The sequence below is a fragment of the Helianthus annuus genome, chromosome 3 (assembly GCF_002127325.2).
Source record: "Helianthus annuus cultivar XRQ/B chromosome 3, HanXRQr2.0-SUNRISE, whole genome shotgun sequence".
NCBI classification, from domain to species: Eukaryota; Viridiplantae; Streptophyta; class Magnoliopsida; order Asterales; family Asteraceae; genus Helianthus; species Helianthus annuus.
Window position 1 is genome coordinate 1,219,967 of NC_035435.2, and position 21,727 is coordinate 1,241,693.

At 34.4% G+C, this 21,727-nt stretch overlaps 1 protein-coding gene across 1 annotated transcript; it reads right to left on the minus strand.

Moving 5' to 3' along the window:
* Nucleotides 1-7,460: 7,460 nt before the first annotated feature.
* Nucleotides 7,461-20,677, minus strand: LOC118490101 (myosin-17-like). Its single transcript, XM_035987314.1, has 38 exons — nt 20,453-20,677; nt 19,537-19,665; nt 19,035-19,178; nt 18,791-18,936; nt 18,546-18,702; nt 17,869-17,927; nt 17,591-17,750; nt 17,349-17,498; nt 17,136-17,272; nt 16,901-17,047; nt 16,703-16,804; nt 16,570-16,627; nt 16,390-16,491; nt 16,270-16,307; nt 16,029-16,155; nt 14,148-14,318; nt 13,924-14,055; nt 13,730-13,839; nt 13,566-13,626; nt 13,218-13,395; nt 12,663-12,868; nt 12,459-12,578; nt 11,752-11,850; nt 11,445-11,666; nt 11,196-11,335; nt 10,499-10,616; nt 10,356-10,409; nt 10,181-10,261; nt 9,921-10,091; nt 9,681-9,836; nt 9,379-9,585; nt 9,136-9,273; nt 8,964-9,034; nt 8,774-8,873; nt 8,583-8,696; nt 8,413-8,493; nt 8,188-8,270; nt 7,461-8,018 (listed from the first exon to the last, which is right to left on the minus strand). Exons 1-38 carry the CDS (start codon nt 20,453-20,455, stop codon nt 7,895-7,897), a joined length of 4,596 nt encoding a protein of 1,531 aa, XP_035843207.1. The 5' UTR covers nt 20,456-20,677; the 3' UTR covers nt 7,461-7,894.
* Nucleotides 20,678-21,727: the final 1,050 nt, after the last annotated feature.

The following is a 21,727-nucleotide window of genomic DNA, read 5'->3' on the forward strand; positions in this document are numbered from 1 at the left end:
CTGACTTACCAGCTCGTGCTCTCTACTATTTCTCCGATTTCTCTCAAATCCCGGTAAGATTTCATCCTAAATCTTGTACGTTTTTTATCTATGCACACTTCTTCACCTTTCTATCTTTCAAATCTTGATTTCTAACCGTGAAATCATCAAGATCTAAGTGTTCTAGGATGATGTCATCATGGTGTTCTTCAAAAACTTCATGTTTTAGCCTCAATCCACCAAGAATCACTTGGATCTAGCCGATTTCCACATAAACAAACTAAGATCTATCACAGATCTGAACATTAACATGGTGTGAGGGATTGAAAGAAGGATTTCCAACTTCTTTTAACTCTTTTACACTCAATGCCTTTTAACCGGTAGAAACGGAGTTTGAGCCAACTCACTAATCATTCTAGTGGTTGTGTGGTGCAAGATCCGGGTTCTATCTACGAGGTTCACCGATTCCGAGTTAAACGTTAAACTACCGTTCTGAATCGTTCACCGGCCGGACTTGGGTGATTCCTGTCCGAGCAGAGGAAACAAGTAAGAACAAAGGTGCCATGGTTCAGCTCGTTGTCAAAATACCTCGATATAACGTCAAACCATCAGAATAGCCAAGTGTTAGACGAACAGGCCGACCAGGTCAGGATGCTGACCGATCGAACATGCTGTTCGAACGAACAGCCCAACCGATCGGACATGTCAGCCGATCGACCAGGCCAGCTGATCGGCTAGCACATGGCCCCACACCTTAACAATTTCATGAAGCCTAGTATTGAACGAAGTGCGGTTCGATCGAACTACGGTTTGGGTTGAATTACTCTTCGGATCATGAGATACTATGCTTTAACACTTAATCGGTTTTTCAACTCGTTCGACGTATTGGAGTGCCACCCGATCGAACATGATGTCCGATCAGGTGACATCCCACTGAGGACCCATTTCTGAAGTCCCTAACCGATCGGTTAAGCCGGCCGATCGAACAGGCCGTTCGATCGATCGACCTGAAAGGTAAGGACACTTCAGTGTTCTCAAATACTACAACGAAAACTTCAAAAGAACAAGCCATCATACACAAACACATCCTACTCAAAGGAAGAAACAATCCACTCGAACAGTCCAACCAATCGAGCCTACCGGCCGATCGAACAGGCTGTCCGAACGGACTGTCAAACCGAACGAACAGCCCGTCCGATCGAACCTACCGTTCGATCGACCAGGCTGTTCGACCCATCAGCACTTGTATTCGTTTACGCGTTACTCATTGTTATACTATCGAACTATTCAGGCTAACCCTACTCTCAAGCGCTCCCTTCAATCCATCAATCGCTGTGAGTATACTCGAACCCTTTTTGCTTTAGCACTTTTGGCTGTTACATACGTTACTTATCTAAATCACAATCGACCACACTACTCAAATATTTAAACGCTAACCGTTCTGCATGTATTACGTGACTAAATGAATGCTTGTTGTTATGTTTACACGTGGAATGCTGTCTACCTGCCTTAACGACGATAGTACGATAGTTTGGACTCAGCACCCGTTCACACGGGGGTTGTTAAGGACAATTACTTGCATAGATTACGGTGGTAATCATGTATTGCGAACTGTCTCGGACAGTCAACCCGCAGTCATTGGTATCGATAGATCCATGTCGATAATTAACATGCTTCGTTTTCCTCTGTGTACGTGCTGGTTATGCGTAAACAATTTCGAACTCTATATGCTATTATCAAACTTGTATGCTCACCTTTACATTTTATGTATTGACTTTATTTTAACGTATGTGACAGGCAATTAGGATGCTTATCTGCTAGGAAGGCGAGCTTAGAATAAACGTCTAGAGCATAGTTGTCTGTAGATCTTGCAGATCGAGTTTCTAGAGGCATTTGAACAATTATATTGTTTATATTTGAATCTGAGTTGTCGGAACAGAACATTTGACTAGTTGTTATCTGTAATAATTTGTTTTACTATTTGGGATACGGTATGGGACATATTAATTAAACTAAATAGTAATGATAGTTGTTGTGGAAACTTCTGGACAACCTGTTTCGCTCAGTGCCATGCCCCGATGATTCTGCCATCGGTTGGGGTGTGACATTTAGGGCGTTTGGTTTTTGGACGTGCTCAAAGGTTTTTTATTTATTAAGTCCCTTCAATATATTTGAATTTCTAATATGTTTCTGTTGTTTCTTGTAATTGTTAAATGGGTACTTTTTCAACCCGAGTGGTACCAATAAATAAAATACAATAATCGTTTTAGTTACATTTAACCATTTAATTAATATTTGTACTTCTGTAATGTCCTTGAGAGCTTTGCGATGGCGGGTTTGTGTTGTTGTTGTTCGTAATGTATGTGAGAGGTTTTCCGGTGGAGGTACGGCAGGCGGCGTTGAAGATCTTGTAGGCGGTTTCGCAGAGGTCGGTGGCGGAGAGAGTAGGTGTGTGGTCGTCGAATGGTGACAGAAGTCTGTGTTGTTGTTCTGCTATATTTTTTTATTTTGTTTAGATCTTGGTGGAAAGGTGAAGAAGAAATGGAGATGGGGTTCATTTTGGTGGTGGCAGTGGTGGTGCACGGTAGTGGTTGTGGAGGTGAACCTTGCCGGAAACGGTTGTGGTGGTAGCTCTCATAGTGATGGTGGGGGTGGGGATTGGTTGGGGAGATAGAGAAGGGAGAGAGAGATCTGAAACAAAGAGATGTGTTTTGTTTATTTGTTTAATTTAAATATATTAGTAAAATTACTAATCCACCCTCATGTGCAAGGCACATGCCATATTTAACTAAAAAATTTAACCAGGTTAGGGTCAAAGGACCTAAGGTGTAACGAGTTTTACAAATAAAGGATTGTGACTGTAATTATTGAAGTTAAAGGCTATCATTGCAATCAGATACAAACTTAAAGGACGAAAAGTGTAATTTACCCTATAATATAATAAATGAGATAGATTTGGGCCACGTGGCATGTTATGGTGGAGCCTCAGCCTTTTTTTGAGAGGGGATGCACCTCATTCATTTGTGAAATTTTTATACGGGATTCGTTTTGAGTTCGGGTCATCCTATACAGGTTCATTCGGATCTATATAAAAGCCACAACCTCAATAATTAAGGGGCTGTTTGGCAACATCTGAATGGTTAAGTGCTAAACTAGTAAGAGGTCTGAACCATTAAGTGTTGAACTAGTAAGAGGTCTGAACCATTAAGAGCATGTATAATGCTTAACCGTTTCGAGGCAAATGTCTGACCAATTCAGATTGGAGGTCTTAACCATTCAGACTCTGTATAAATCTTAACCATTCAGAGGCAAATGTCTGAACTATTCAGACATCTGCTTGTGAAACAAACAGTCTGAACCATTAAGAGGTCTAAACCATTAAGAGGCTCATTAAGAGGTAAACAAACAGCCCCTAAGACCATTATCTCTCCCTATATCTATAAACCCTAGCCGACACCTACAACTTCATCTCCTTCATCGTTCTTCTGATCATCGTTCAGTACATCGGTATATTTGTTTTGTAATGTTTATCCTTGATTCATCCTTATACAAAGTTCCTGATGTTTTCGTTGACTTAAGTTTTGCTCTGAAACCCCTAAATGTTGATGCCTGTTCGTTGTTGTTGATGTTCACTGTGATTCAGCGATTTTAATCCATGGTATGTTGATTCTTTTGGTGTTTCTTTAGTTTTATATGTTAAATCATAGTTGTTAATCTTTTGTTTGTTTTTGTTCTTCTGACTGAAATCATTGCAACTCGATCATCACGATATGTCATAACCCCCGACCCCACCCCAGGAGCGGGCGCCGCGAGCACGAGCCGGTGGTATCTTATTAAATTTGCAGCAGAATTAAAACATCAGGATCGTAGTTAGGAAATAATTTCAGAGTTTGCAAAACACCAAACTTTTATATTAAACAAATGGGCTAAAACCCATATTTCCTTCATAATGTATTTATAGGGAAAAACCCTAATTCCTGAAAATATCGACTTCTTTCTTTTATTCACGTAACTTATAGCTACTTTATTTAAGCCTTCAGTGCTCCATAGCTGGCTTCTAGTAACTTCACATCAAATTACCTGAAACGCGTTTTAAAAATATTTTATCAGCAAGAAATACTGGCGAATACATTCCATTTCGTAAAAAAAAAATATATAATGTTATACTTTACAGCATCAAGAGTTTTTACATTTGTTTATATCTACCAATTTCTCAAACAGTATTGCTACTGGGGCACAATTCCCCTGTGCTTGTGGTCATAATACTATTGGCTAACTCTTTGTCCAATAGTAAGAGTGTCAAGTAATGTATACAAAACCCCACATACCGATAGTAATTGTAGAATACAAAAACTTAATCACTGTAAGCATAACTGATAAACATTTAGGGTTTTGTAAAGCATTTTAAATAATGTCTCACAAACTATGAGAAAAAGGAGAATGACTCACAACTGTGAGAAAAAAGAGAATGACTCAAAAACTGTGAGAAAAAGAGAATGACTCACATTGTAAACTTAGGTTTTTCTATAAGCTTCCTGGAAATATTTTCTGATAATTTTCTCGAGTTCCTATTAAAAAATATACAATGCACATGCGTTAGTATAATAACTGATGGAGAGTGTGAAACCCATGCCTTAAAGTGCGTTATATTACATATTTTATTGTGTTTTAAGTGATAATGTCCCTTGAATATGTTAATTATGTGTGTTTGTGGTTTTACAGGTAAAACGCTTAATTCGGGAAGTTAGGGCGTGTGTTGATAAAGCGGAATTACCGGAAATGATAAACAATGCGAAAGATACCATTCGGTAGATGTTCGGGTACTTAAATGGAAGTTGAAATCAAGTAATATATGGAACCATCATTCAAGATTTCTAGCTCTCATAACATCTTCAACAACATCACTCATCATCATCCACATCATACCAAGATCCGAATCATGATGAACTCGATTCTCTATCAAGCTTCGGAAGATCGTACGAACATCATGAGCGGCTAGTCGTCCCGTGACCGTCTCCGGGAATAGGGTTTGTACGAAACATTGGTTTGCTTATTGTTAGGACTCTTTGGATTAGGATTCGGTTAAACTTTCGGTTAGTCGTTTATATTGTTTTTGTTTCGGTTAAACAATATTTGATTATCATATTCACTCTTGTTCATCAATTATTTGGTTTGTTTCATCAACGACCGGGATTAAATTTTAGGTTGTCATTGTTTAAACCTTTAATCATTGAATCGGTTAATGTTTAAGAAATCTGAAATTGGTAATTAATTGGATTACTATTCATTTGCATCAATCTTTCGGTTTCGATCGTGAATCATTGTAATCAAATATATTATCCGTTAATTATTTATCAAAACAAGTTTTACGAATCATGTCTATGTGATTTCCAGTTAGTAGTAACTAAGTAAACCGATTTTCTACATAACCTGAAAACCCGGAGATTGGTCCTTTTCTCATAATTGTTTACAACTTTAATTTACGTTTGTTTTCATAATCATTCTCAAAACTGCAAAAAGCAATTAGTTTAGACCTAGATGATAATTAAAACAACGAGCTTTCATACTTTCCACTGATTCCCCGTGGATTGGACACCCTACTTGCCCTTTACTAGTAAAAGGTGAATAGGACACTTATATTTTTGACCGACCTTGCGACATCGATCAAAATGGCGTCGTTTCCGTGGAGTTAGTGCGCTTAGTTTAGTTTTCTTGTTTTAGTTAGCTTTTCTAAAAAAAAACCCTAAAAGAATTTTTGTATTATTTTTATTTTTAACTTGTTTGTTCGTGATTTACGTAGGTAGTTGAGTTGTGTTTGTGCAGGATGACAGATTTTATTTATATTTTGCAGCTCTTCTACATGCAAGTTGTACAGGGAACCACTGAGAATCCTTCCCATCCACCTTATTTCTATGATTTTGATACAACGGTGGAGGATGGTTATTACTCTGACAGATGGGATCAGGACGAGGATGCTTATTATGAGCCAAGGACGGATGGACGATGTTTCTGTTGCGGTCGTGATCATACTTATGATTATGATGTGTGTGCTGTATATTTGGAAAATCCAAAGTATTGGAATAAGAAAATGAACGATTTCAAAAATTGAAGAAATTTAAAAAAGATCTATTTTAAACAAACGAGTGGTTTAAAAAATAAAGATTAAAAAAATGACGTTTATAAAAAACAAAACCTTAAAAAGTAAGTTAACAAGTGTAAGGTTTTAAAAAACACACGAATTTAATACACGAAAGATTAAAAAAATAACGAATTTTGAATAACAAATAATTGTATTTTAACTCACTAAACATAGTTTAAATATATTTCGAGGTATACAATCCATAAGTTACAAATTTTAAACTTTGTATAAGATTTTCCACCTTGCAATTGTGAGTTCGTGACACCAATCCATGAGCCCACTTTGTAACATATTCAAAAGTTACATTAGATTCCTAAACATATATGCCCCACTTTGTAGCATATTCAATTTTGGAGCGTACCACAATTTGTCATTTCGCGTGACGGGGTGTTTCATAAAGAAATAATGTCATTTTGTGTATAATTTAAATATTCTGACGTATAAAAAAATTATTATTAATAAGATAAATGGAAGATAAAACAGTATAGAACTGTCTTAAAAATAGTCACATTTAAGTTTTCTTCATTTGTGAATAACGTGGCATGTATATACATCTTAAAATTCAAATTATAATATTTCTTTATATTTAATAAATTCACATTCACATATATGTTCAATAGTACAAGGAATGGTGTTTCAAATTTTTTAAGCATGGTGACACCACGCTTAAAAAAAATAATAAAATTTAAAACACAACAGATAAAAATTAAAACATTATGCCTAAATATTTACTTTTATTTTTTAATAGAAGTGCCATAAAATTAATAACCATAGTTAACTTCACATTTTATTTTAGGCGAATGAAAGGGTTCTACTTAAAACTACATATTTAATAAGAGACGTAATTCAGCCTAGAGCTACAACTCAATAAGCTTTAGAGGGGAAGTGAAGATTTGTATTTGAGAGCTATAACTCAATAAGCATCAGAGGGAAGGTGAAGATTTGTATTTGAGACGCAGTTAGAGATGGTAGGCTTGTATGTGGTAGGAGGCATATTGGATCCGCTTTTTGCTCTTGGGTTACCTAGGGTAGCCGAGCTTTTATTTCGTTGAGCATTAAGAAAATAACCAAAAAAGGCTTAATTTAAAAAATTGACTTGCCATAAGAATAATAATAATTAAAAAAAAAAACCTCTTGTTCTAGTTGATGTGAAAAGTGGAGATTTAAAAAACACTACTCTCAGGTAATATATGTATACAGTGATTATAAACATTAGTTTGTAATTGTGTGTATATAATTACATAAATAATGTCAGATAAATAAATTATTTAAATGGAAGTTATTTTTTATACAACAAATAGCAACACAAAGAAAAACATATGTTTTCTTGTGAAGAAAGAAAAAAAAGAGGTATGATAATGTAGATTCAACACAAAAGTAGGTATTTAGGGGAAGGTGTCATATACAGTATACAAAATGCAGCTATACAGTTTTGTTGACACTACTACAAATTGTAACCTAACAATTTGCAACTAAAAACATAAACCCTAAATACACCCTCCCGTCGCGTAATCCTTTAAATAACATCACACTTTTGGCAATATTATCAATTGCCAAATCACATCTAATCATCCCTTTTTAAACCAACCCAAAGGCTCAAGAAGGGACACAAAATAATTTGAACCCCAGACACTACTAAAAACCCAAACTGCCTGGAAAAGAAAAACAAAAGATAAAAGGTATTAATTGCACACCAAAATAAACAAAAAAATGCAGTATTCACAGGTATGCATGCATGCTCCCATAATGACATCAAAAGGGGCTTCTTTCCATCTATCATTCTGCCCGTTGATGTAAAAACACGAAACTTGAGTTTTCACGGATCAGCGGTGGAGGTTCAATATCCCCTATTTCCACTTGTGGCATAGATTTGGAGATATCGTCCACAGAGAACGGTATGCTGCATTAACAGTTAAAATTGTAGCCATTTTAAATAACAGCTTTTAAGGTTCATACAAATTTGACCGAAAATCGATCAAAACCAGTGATAAGTCTTTAAGGGAAAATGTCAACCCTAAGGACTTTTGTCAAAGATTAAAAAAAAAAAAAAAAAGCTGTTGAGCGTTTACCTGGAGTCATCGTCCAACAAAAACGAGCTGCTAACAGCATTATTCGAGTCCTCTGTCATCATAACTCTCATACTTGAAATGACCTAATTACAAAAACAGCCCTTTGTTAGAATGCTGGAACAATAATAAACTTCACAGTAAAGAAAAAAAAATAATAATAATAATAATAACAACAACAACAACAACAACAACAACAAAATGAACTTTTGGTGTAAAGCAACTTACTTCTGAAGAAACACTGTGTGTACCGTATTTATCATCCCAATACATCGTGCTAATTCTGTATAATTGTTGTATGCTAAGCACCTGCACAAATCACACACAAAATCTTAGAATAATAGAAGGAAAAAAATCTTTATTTACTTGAAATGTTGAATTTCAAAATAGACTCTTACGGGACAAAGTTCATTTGTTATTTCATTCAGAGTCTTCTTGGGCTTTTGATGAATAACTAAAAATCCAACAGCCTGTCTAATATGCTTCAATTCGTCCCAAGCAGTTCCAGCATACTGAAAATCAAATATATTTTAATAAAAAGAAATTCCTTTACCAGTAATTTAAATTTCCAATCAGGAAAAAGGCTTACTTCCTCAGTTGCATAACAACACCATTGTTCAAGTTCAGCCAACCCTGACTTTACATATTCGCCATTACTGAATGAGCAGCACTCACGTCGCAATAGTAGACTTCGATTTACAAAATAAAAAAAATAAACTGTCAGAAACTCATAGCATTTAATTTTGGATAAAAAGCATTCTTATTTATGTTTCATTTACCTGTTAAATAGTTGAACATTAATAAACGAGAATATCTGTGTAAATACTTTGCGCACCAAAAATGGAGGCACCTGCAAATCCAGTAAACACAAGACATAAATATGTTTTTAAGCGTAAACAAGAAAAAAATGTTATGAAACGACTGATGTTAACTTTTAGGGTTAGAACTTACAAAGTTTGCTTTCATTGTCTTCAAGTAATTATCAAGGCTTTTAACAATACTCTGCCAATGAGCAATTAATGCTTGTTGAGCAACAGCATTAGCTTGCGAACGCCCTTTAACTAAACTTGAGCGAGATGTCCTCGGAGCCTGCAATAAGTAAACTTCCATACTTTAGGCACAAAAACCTAAGCGATATTAATAATAGTTTTGGATGATGATTATACACCAACCACATAAAGATGAAGAATTTACCTGGATACATAATCCAAGCAATGGTGATATTTCTTTCTTCAAATTGTCACGTAACATTCCATATATCTTCTCAAGGAATGCAGTAAGTTGTTGTTTAAACAACAAGGCTGGATATTTAGCCTCCACCTGGCGTAAATCGTCAAGTTTACCAAGAACTCGACCATTCAGAAACGGAAGTCCCGCACTCTGAGGAGATGCACGTAATCCCTGAAATTTAAAGAAGTTTTATGCATTATAACTGTCTTACACTTTAGTAAAAAAAAAAAAAAAAAAAAAAGAAAGAAATACTATGATCGTCATACTTGTGACATCCTTCCAAATAGAGAAGCTGATGATGACCGCCGTCTTTGTGGTGTCATATGAGCCGCCCCACTTGCTTTAAGTGTGTGTTGAAGTAATGTCAGTAATGTAGAAGTGTTACATAACCAGTAGCCTAACACATCGTTACTATCTTGGACCTTCATCACACAAAAGTCAAATTCAGTTTTTACTATATGGTCTGTATAAGCCAAACCAGAATTTGGTAAAAAAAAAAAAATCACCTCAATAGCTGAAGCAATGGTTTGGATTATACGATCGAAAACCGTAGTTCTTTCAACTTCAAATGACCTCCAATGAAGAAGACTTTTGTATATCAAAACAGCAGCAACTGGTTTGCCACTTGAAAACCCTAGATCTTGAGTGATGCACTTGATAAGTAAATCTTGGTTCTCCTAAACACGAAAATCAAGTTGTTAGAAAATACAAAAATATCAAATGGCTTTTAAATTACAATTTTAAAGCCATGATCATGGTCACTCACTTGTTGCTTTTCGTTAAGGGACTTTTGTGGTTTCTCCTCAGACTCGGGCTCTCTTAAATTGGATATAGCATGTGTTGTCTCCTGAAAAACATGACAAAACATAAAAGAATATTCATTTTGAGCATTTTAATATTTTTAAGGAGTTTATTTCAAGCAAATTAAATAATATCCTTACAGGTGTAGCCACCCTGGTTTCTCCATTTTGAACGTTTCCATTCTCTGGAGTTCTCTGTAAGTTCATTAAAAGAAAGATAATTATACCTATAAATCGAGCAAAAAGTAAACTTAAATTTAAATTTAAATACAGTATTGTGTTACCTGAATAATCATTGTTCTCGGCCTTGCAGATATGGATTTTCCCGTAGGTGACATGGTCAGCGCCTGCTGGCGAAGTACTTGATTTTCAGACTCCATGTTCAAAAGCTTTTCTTCAAGCCTATAAAAGAAACACTTTATCATCACAAACAATCAAGTGTATCATTGGCGCAAAATACATACACATTAATAGATCAAACCTTTATTAAGCATAAAAATCCACTTTAAATATTATTTTAAGTAAAATGCCATTTTCGTCCATGTGGTTTGGTCAGTTTTGCGACTTTCATCCAAAGGTTTGTATTTACGCATCTGGATCCAAATGGTTTGAAATCTTGCCATTTTCATCCAGCTTGTTAATTCCATCCATTTCTCTCTGTTAAGGAAGGGGTATTTCCGTCTTTTTGCTAACTTAAAGGGCAATTCAGTCTTTTTCACTTTATGTAAAAACCCAAATACCATTGAAAAGGACCGAATTGCCCTTTAAGTTAAAAATAAAGATGGAAATACCCCTGACTTAATGGAGAAAAATGGATGGAGTTCACGAGCCGGATGAAAATGGCAAGGTTTCAAACCCTTTGGATCCAGATGAGGAAAAACAAACCTTTGGACGAAAGTCGCAAAACTGGCCAAACCTCAGGGACGAAAAATGGCATTTTAGTCTATTATTTTTTTACTACTATCAACTATGACCACAAACCTTTGATTGGATTCTTGAAGCTGATATGCTCGTTTCTCCGCATCTTCAAATTTTTTAATTAAATCATCGTTCTTCAGATTAGCTTCTATCAAAGACTTTCTAGCCTCTTCAATCTCCTGTTTTTGATATTGCATCAAAGCCTGCACAAATATATTGATCAGGTTAGCCACCACCACTGAATTGATTATCATTTAATTTATTCGCGTTTTGTTACAATCTAAAAAACCATGAATTACTTTACGTGCCTACCTTCAAACTTCCAACCTCAGCAGTCAAGGTGTCAATCTTTTTGGTGTCCTGAACTATGATAGGCGTTTCCTTAACAACTGGAGGAGCTTCCTCAATAGCTTTCCGTGCTGCCTCACACTCTTTAATTACTTTAGCATTTGCTTCATCTATTTGGATTTGCATCAAACGTAAAGCCTCCTGCAACTTCGCGGTTTCTTGAGCTTTTGTCTCTTCTAATTCAGTCTGTATAAGAGTTAAGCCACGGTTTGAATTAAAAAAAAACATTAATTTATAGAGGCAAAGGGCAAGGGTGGTTAAATAAAATTACCCTCAGTCGTTTCTCCAACTGCAAACGCCATGTAAGTTCTTCCACGCGCTTTTCAAGTTTGTCTTTCGCCTCTTTAAGAGCGCCTGTCTCCCTTGCAGCCTGACAATATATAAATGTATCATTAAGGGCAAATGGAACAAAACAGAAACGAACTATACATTTTTTTCCAAACTTTGCAACCGACTTCAAGGCAGGCCCATAGAAACCAAATTAGATATTATTACATTTTAGAAACCAACCTCATTTTACATGTAAATTGCTGATGTGGCATTGGTTAATGCCATTCAGCCGCCACTTTAGATGCCACATATGCAAAAAATGCTTATTTGAAAAATAAGCAAAAATAAATTAATATACACGTTTGAGAAAATGATCTCTAATATGTGTGTATGTATATATATATATAACTATAAAATGACACATCCGATGCCATGTGGCATAATACATTAAAATGAAAAATAGGATGCCACGTCAGCAACTTTAAAAATATCAGCAAAAAATAAAATACTGCGGCAATAGGTTGAACATGTCATTCATTTGCCACAAACGGTAATAAAATAAGTTGGCAGCTAGAATTGGTAATAAGTGTAAGTTGGTTTCTATTTTGCACCTAACTCACAGTTGGTTGCCAAAATAGAAAAAGGTGCATAGTTCAATTCTATCTGTTATACCAGAAAACATAAATTTTTCATTAAGGATTTAAATACCATTTTGAGCTCCCGAAGCTCTTTCCGAGCAACTCTTCGCCTCCAACCACACTGAGTATATAATACAGCCTTTTTAAGACTCCTGTAGTAAGAATATGCCTTGTAGCAACGGTAGTGAGCCTGCAAATTCCATCAAAAAATAAACTTAAAAACTCATATATTTATTGGAACTAATTTAGTTATAATCCATGTTGATTATGTTACCTGTATAAAGATTGCAGCCTTGGTTTGCTTGCGGTATCTAAATTCATCTCTAGCAGCCATTGCTCTTAATCCTGTTTGTAGTTTAATTGTAGATGCCCTAAGTGTTTGATATGATTTTCTAGCAACAAAACACCTGAAATCCTTTTCAATCTTGACTGCTGCTGCTTCTCTTCTTAATTGTTCGAATTGTTTACAAGCAGATAAAGCTGATGAAATAATAGAAAATATCAACCAAACTCCAATACAACTAAAAGATAAAAATAAAAAGTGGGAGTAATTGACCTAAAAGTACATAAAATAAAATCAGTTGACTTATAATACTTTGTTTCACTGATCAAGTTAAGAGAACGTTACGAGTTAAAAGATTCACAGTTGTTTCACTGATCAAGTTAAGAGAACGTTACGAGTTAAAAGATTCACAGTATCACGGTTAAAAACTTGCTTGCTTGTTTAGTGAAATAGACAATTATAAGTAATTAACCGTACGGATAAATAATATATATATATATATATGGAGTTTAGGAATATGTAAGTGTGCGTGTAAATAAGAGATACCTCGCCAGCAAGCCTGCAACTGAATAGCAGCTCTGCGTATTGATATATATTCCTTTTGTGCAATATAAGTACGCATCTGCCTTTGAATGACTCTAGCTGCATTTCCAAGAACCTCAGCCCTCCTGGCATCCAGCTCAGCCATTTGTCCCGCACGTAAAAACACCTTTGTTTTGCCAATCTGCAAAAGTAGTTAAGATTAGAAATTTTGTTTCCACTAGATTACATTTCACAAATACCATGTGTGTAGCATCTAGACTAATGGAATTTATAACGATGTTAAAAGGGTCCGTTTTTTGCATACAATACACAAGTGCATTTGAGTCAATAAAAATATGGTGAGGTTGCTACCTGATATCCTTTTAGTCCCATTTTATCCAATAACATCTGGCACGCAACCTTCTCATCGTAGCTACATGAAAAAAAAAAGTATAAGAAAACATTATTGTAAAACTAAAACTTATATTTAAAATAATAAATAAAAAATCAGAAAACAAAGGACTTTAAAACCATACTTTCCATCCAGGACATCCGGATAAAGAACACCAAAACGAAGAAGAAACTCATCGAACGTTCGCCTGGTGGGATAACCAGCACAACTGATCCTGATCGCCTCAAGTACACCCTACATTAAAAAGTACATTTTAACCAAATTAAAACATAGAAGTTTACTTGATGATTAAGCATAAAGAATCTTGAAAATACTTACACCACATCGTAATTGTTGGATAATGTTTAAGTTTTCAAAAATAGCAGGCTTAAGAACATTGTTCGGCTTCACGCATCTAATGTAGTGAGGTTCTGTTGTACTCAAGGTTTCCATTAAAGACTGAAGTTGCAGCTGCAATTAGTAGACACACTCATCTTTCGTCAGATGTTTTTACGCAAGTGTTAAATTTGCATACAGACGAGGTAAAAAAACAGAACTTATACCTTAAATCGAGAACCAATGGAGGAAAATTTTGAAGATTTGGAAGACTCTACAGGAAGTGGAGGAAATAAACCAACGACAAAGGGACATTTTGAGGCAGTTAGTAAATCTTGATGTTCTGCCACCACATAATCTTTGTTTTTGTCGAGAAATTGATCAGCTAAATAAGTCACCTACAAAGAGAGTATGGTGGAATAAGAACCAGTAGGATTACTTAAAATCTGTTGTTTAGTTTGTCATCACTGAAAATAAAAATACAGGAAAAGCTCATTTTTATCCTTCGACATTCAACTGAAATAGATAGGTTGCGTAAAAAGATAAAAGTTTGTGTAATTTCAACAAATATGTAAAATAAAAACATTGAGAAGTAAATTCCTTCATTTGCTTGGCCATGAATACAGTATTAAACAAAATTTGTATCATTATGTTAGATATGTGATCTCAGACTTTATCCTTATAGACCAAACAAAATAAAAGTTGCATATACATTTATGCATATACATTTGCATATAGTGTATATGCACATGTGCATTTAGACAAAAGATTATCAATACCTATTAATTTTAAAATCAATCTTTAACATATTGAAATTGACATGCATTTTAGTCAATTTGTATAACAGATAGTACAAAAGTTGGAAAGGTTCTCGCAGTTCTCAACATATTATTGGTTAAAAAATGAGCATCCCCCCTCTTTCTTAAAACCCACATCCTCTAAACAGTGGCGGAGCTTAACCAAAAGTTTCGAGGGGGCGTAAAGTCATGGGACCCAAAAAAAATTTCATATCGTTATGTTTCGAGCCGACTATTCGATTCAGGTCGGGTCAAATAATGATAGTTCCAAATAAAACTAAAAAACTTTTATTCATTCAAAGGACCCGTTCTTACATATAAAAAACTAGATAGTGTTTAACAAACAAAAGACCAATATATATATAGGCAAAAGATCAAATACAAATAATCTTAACATACTAAACATACAAATTGAAGGAAAACCCAAAAAGACAAGGTGGCATTTTTGTAATTACCACCAACTATCAAAGTTACAACCAAAAATACCTAAAAAAAACACAAATTTTTTTAACATTTTTTATTAAAAAATCGCTACATATCGTTAGCAAAAAAAAAAAAAATTTTTTTTTTTTGGCTGCTACTAAAAGTAGCGATTTTTTAATAAAAAATGTTAAAAAATAAAATAAAATAATTTGTGTGTGTTTTTTTATTTTTTTAGGTTTTTTGGGGGGTTTAGTTTTTAGCATTTTAGCTTGGGTGGGGGGGGGGGGGGGTTGGGGGGGGGGGGGGTAGGTTTTTTTTAGGTTTTTGGGGGGTGGGGGGTTTAGGTTTTTTTTGGGGGTGGGGGGAGTGGTTAGGTTTTTTTTAGGTATATTTGTAGAGTAACTTTGATAGTTATTGATAATTACAAAAATGCCACCTTGTCTTTTTGAGTTTTCCTTCAATTTGTATGTTAAGATTATTTGTACAAGAACTTTACCCTATATATATAATGGTACGAGATAAATGAAACCTGAACGAAGAATTACAACTCAGCCCGACGACCTTTAAGATTTAAAATGGTAACAAACTTTACTTTGATTTATATATTTTGTAAATATTTAGGCAAAATAATTGGAGGGGCGATCCTATATAATTTTAATATTTTCGGACGAAAAATCGGAAATTATACGCTTCTAACCGAAACATTGGAGGGGGCGGGTGCACCCCCGGTCACCTACTAACCTACGCCCCTGCCTCTAAACGCAAAAGCTTTTTCATCATCATTTCATTCCCCTATTCCCATACCCTCATACCAAACACAACCTCTGTACATGTTTACCTCCATCCCATAAGGATGAAGAGTAGTTAACTAGATAATCACCAACGTACCTCCCCTGCGTAATGAGATATTGTAAAACTAGTGCGTGAAAGCTTGGGTTTGATGAAGCGCTTGTTTTTTGGAAATGTCTGATACAGCTTCTGAGCAAAGGTTTCATGAGTAGACTTAGGGAACATGCTGCATTAAATATTCTAACATAAGCCATTTCTGTTTTTAGTATATAGCCTTATTTTTAAATTCCATCTATATAAAAAACAGAAGGAAAACTGATATAGACTTATAGGGTCATACCAGGCTTCATCAAGAAGTGAGATAATTCCTCCAGGTTTCTGCAATAAAGTTTCTTAGTTTTCGTTACAAAATACGATGTATAAATCGTGAGTACATATGAGCAAGAATGGTGTACAACACCTTCTCAATAAGATCCAAAACATCTTGGTTGTCAACAAACTCTATATAGCTCCAATTTATCGCTTCCTTTGTGTACTCTTCTTGTTCCATTTTGAACACATGCTGCAAAAAAAAAAATAATAATAAGGCGGCGATAAATTTCATGTATGTAATTCACTAGTTTGATTGATAAAATCAAACCTGGTTGAAATGTTGTTGCAGTTTTTCATTTGTGAAGTTGATGCAAAACTGCTCAAAACTATTTCAAACAAAACCTATTATTAGCATTACAAATTCAAGCATTAAGGTTTAATAATCAAATCTAATATACTACCTGTTATGCTTAAAACTCTCAAACCCGTATATATCAAGAACACCAATCAGTGATTTTGAGTTCGGATCCTGACCGATTGAACTGTTGATTTTCTCCACAATCCTACAAGATTTAGTTTACAAAATATAAAGTAAAACATTATATTCTGAAACAATAAATAATAAACTCATGTAATTACATATTTTGATCCATTTTTACCAGTCAAACAAACGAGAGTAGATTGTTTTAGCTAAAGCATCCCTACTTCCGAGTGCAGCTTCAGGATCAAGAGTTCTTGTAATTACTTCTTCTGGTGTCACCATTACACGTTTAATCAACGCATCCTCTAAACTTTTAGCGTCACACCTTTTTTCCACAAGACGTATAATTCAAATTCAAATTGCAAGAAATCATGCATTAAATAGTAAAATAATAAATAAAAAATTGAACTTACATAAGCAATTCAGCTGTCACATTCAGATGAAACCTGGATTTCTCATCTTTAAGCACCGAAGAGTCAATTTCCTTTCCTTTTGCAAACTCGACATTACCAAGATGAAGAATTGCAGCCACAACTCTGAAAATTGCTTCCTGATAAAATCTTTGAAATGTAAGAGGCCGAAAACATGATAATAAGATATACATAACTTAAGAGAAATATATTTACTTGTTCTTCTTCACCGATTCCAACAATGTCCATTGCCCTTCTGGTAGCAAGATACTCATGAGCATCGTTTACACCTTCAAGCGCAAATGATTTTGACTGGTTTAAGTAATGATATGACTGTGGGCTTTCTAATTTAAACTTCTCTCTATCCTGCAAATGAAGAAAAAAACGAAGCATAAAGACCATTTTTGTAATATCTGCCAAACTAAAGGGGCCATCTTCGTAATTAGCTCGCAAAATACCTCAGGTGGTGCGGCACAAAGAAGATAAAAACAATGGTAGTTTCTTTCAGGATCTGATATCTGGCAAACACGAGATCTCTCAAGCAGGTAAGTTCTAATAGCCGCGCCTGATATCCTCCCACTTTTATCAAACTGTATCTCAACAAATTTACCAAAACGACTATTTTGCACATGCCAAAATCAACGATCTCAAAGTTAGTTTCATAAAAAAAAAAGATTTAAATGTTACAACATCGCTAAGAAATCAGAATTTTGGACGTTCTAGAGCAATCATGCACCTCGAATTGTTGTTCCTGACAGTCTTTGCATTGCCAAATGCTTCAAGTACCGGATTTGACTGCAATTGAATACAAATTTGTTCATGGCTTTTCAATAAATAGACTTAGGGCTGCAAACGAACCGAACGTTCAGCGAACAGTTTGTGAACCATCCGGCGGGAAGTTCGTTTGTGTTCTGTTTTTAAATAAATGAACGAACATGAAAAAGAAATTCTGTTCGTTTGGTTTTTATTAATGAACATGAACAAAGGCCGTGTTCATTCATTTATGTTCATGGACATTCGGTAACGTGTTTGTGTATGTTCGTTTGTGTTCGATAGTTCATTAGTGGTTTTTGTTTTTATATTTTATTTAAATACTTCAAAATTCCGACAAATAAGATAATTAATAGGTATCAGTGTTATATATATTCAGTTCATGAATGCTTGTTTCCGTTCGTTTGTTTCCATTTGTGTTCATGAGCATTAGTTTGTGTTCATTTGTGTTTATGAACGTTCGTTACCTAAAATCAACAAACGAACACGAAAACGTTCATTTCCTTCACAAACGAACACGAACATATAATCTCGTTCGGTAAGTGTACATGAATAGTTTGTGAACACGTATATTTTCTTAACAAACTGCAGCCCTAACTAGACACAAGTTGTCAAGGATAGTAAAGTAAATTCAAATCTTACTTCGAGAACTTGTTGTTCAACTGTGCGTCCTTCAACACCAGATCGACCACCTAAATGTGCAAGATATCTCATGAGCATCTTTGTTGTTTCAGTCTTACCAGCACCACTTTCTCCACTGACCAAGATTGAATTACTTTTCCCTTCATTTATCATCGCCCTATTTATTAGATTGAAACAATATTAGCTCAGGAAAGAGTTAACTAAACTAAATTACAAAAAAATGTATTGACAATATATTAGCATACCTATATGCAACATCTGCTACGGCAAAAACATGGGGACTAAGTTCACCAAATCCAGCTCCTTTATATTGTTCCATCATGTGTGTATCATACAAGTGAGGCAATCTTTGAAACGGATTTATAGCAATTAGAATATTTCCGGTATATGTCTACAAAATTCATAGAAGGAAAACTACTATAAGCAATCCGATAATTCTTATTTTCACTCTTTTTTTTATTTTGAGAAAAGTGAAGTCTGATATCTCACGTAGATCTCGTTGAGCTCATATCTGGTTGCCAAATTTTGTAAAACACCTGGTTCATGTAGATATGAAAGACGTGTCATGTCATCTACACCTCCAGGAGGAGCTTCGGTATCTTTTGGGAACACTTTCGAGACATTTGTAACAATCTGCCATCACATTAAGTCAAACCCAAGTCAGTAAGTCAAAAAAAAAGTAAAATTACTATAATTAAAATATTACATATATATTGATTACATGAAAACATATCACTTTCAAACATGTTAACGGATAAATTTTCAAGTCTACTTTCACATAAGCATTTTTTGTGTATGTGACAGGACAGGATGTGGCAGCTAGATCAGTTAAATAAGGCCAGTTACTAATATTGATACTAACATGTAAGTAAGTTTCTATGTTGCGTCTAACTTAAAGTTGGTTGGTAACATAAAGAACAAAACGTATGTTTTGTTTCTATTTCGTGTAGTTTTCCACAGATATAATGTAACATAAAAAATAAAAACTCACCGTTTTTCCCTTTGTTGTATGTACATGAAGCTCTTGCCCATTAATTCGGGTCACTTCCCCGTCAATCCATGCTAACACACGATCTTCCACCCAAACATGTGACCCCACAATAATATTAACCGGTGCCGCCTGCAAGTATATTATCTTGTTAACACAAAAAAAAGAACATAATGAAATGTTCAAGAAGAATTCAATTACAACACGTATAGTTATCCATTGTTAAAATAGACGTTCGTGTAACTTAAACATTCTTATGAGGCAAAAGCAACTTAATGGATATGGACTCTCAGAAGTCAAAACGATAGAATACTATGGACTCTGACAAGGAAGCCAATGGTAGTCATATATCATTTTAGTAACGTTAAGTTTGTAACCTTGGTTTCTTAAACAAAGTTTGTAGTATATTGTTGATTTTTCTTCCTCATCAGTCATCAAAATGGAGAAACAATAAGTAGGAAGCCAAACTATTATACCCGAAATACGCTTCCTAAACATAGGCATTACTAATTTATATCAAATGATTATGTGACATGTTTACAATTCACCAATATATCTAAGATAATGTTCGGAAGAATTGGATTTAGGGTTTGAAGTTTGAACACTAAAATGCCTGTTCAGTTCAAATGATTAACAAATCATTGAGGTCTTTCGAAATGGTCACAATAATAATAGTTTAATACAGAACAGTTCATGAGCCACAAACCCTAGATTCTACTTCAATTAGCCTCTCAATCTAACCTCTAAAAACTTCAACTAGAAATAGCAGCAGCAACAATTGCAATTGCAACTTAAATTTAAAATAAAACCTAATTCAATCAGTACGTACGAACAACTAACAAGAAATAAAACAAAATCTCAAACATGTTGAAACTTAGTTGAATAGATTTGACTTCAAAAACAAAGAATCAAAGCATACCATTAACGATGACTACAAAGCCCAATCGATCTCCTTCTCATCAATAAAAAAGGAAAACAAGTCGGAGGAGAAACCACACACCACCGGCTAATTCAGATCGGAAATAATGATAACAATTAGACGGTGATAAACAAGAAGCCGAAGAAGATTATTCACAAAGATGATGATGATGCTGTTGCAGAGAGGAGTGGTTTTTTGGAATATTTCTCTCTCTATCTCTGAAATGAGGTAAGAAGTTTGTATGTATATGTATATATTTGTTTATTATTATTTGTATAATATAATTGTACACACAGCAAAGCAAAGCACTCTCGCTCTAAAAGTTTCTCTCTCTAGATTATTATGTAAAGCATGAGCACACGAAGCGGCTCAAGACTCAAAATCAGACATGAGGCAGTCATTTGTGTTTGGTTTAGGGTCTCTCTTTCCGTTTATTTACCAGCTTGCCACTTTCGTGTTAAAAAAATCTTACCAACGATTAAAATTCAAATTTTCGAATCTCTCTCATTCAACTTATAGTCTTATACTACTTTTTCTATTTTTTCAAAAATGGTTGGTTAAATATATATGTTTACTAGGTTATAACCCGTGGTACCCACGGGTCGCTCTATTTTTAAAGATATTAATATTTTATTAATTTTATTACAATGGTCCGTTTTATAAAATTTGTGGGGATATATATAATATGATTCAATGTTAATCGTATATAATAATATATGCAAACAATGTGATTTATGAATGGTAACAATTACCATATAATTTTTAACATATTAACAGATAATGTTTTACGTATGTAGAATGATTCAGACCAAGATGAAAGGATGATAGCCCGTCTAACCATTCTCTGAATACATATTTGAAGCGATAAATCGATATAGCATTTAGGTTGGTTAAAATCTCAAATAGTAGCATTTCAAAAGGAATATAAGGATTGTATGAATGAATGAAACATATAATGGATTACTGAGTATAACATATAGATTAATAACCTAATTTATAAAAGTAAAATGAAAATGGGCTTGAAACATAAATTCAATTTAGACCATATCCATCGATTGAAAGGGTGATTACTATTTAATATAATTAATTAATGCATTGAAATATTTATTCAAAATTATAGCAAATATTACACTTTTTCAAAATGTTGAACCATCTATATCTTAGCAATAATATAAAGATGTGATTTTTATATTTTGATATATTTAATTACGAATAAGTCGATTGCAAAGTTAAAGTTACTTGTAGTCTTTAATTTATTACAAATATTTCACTGAC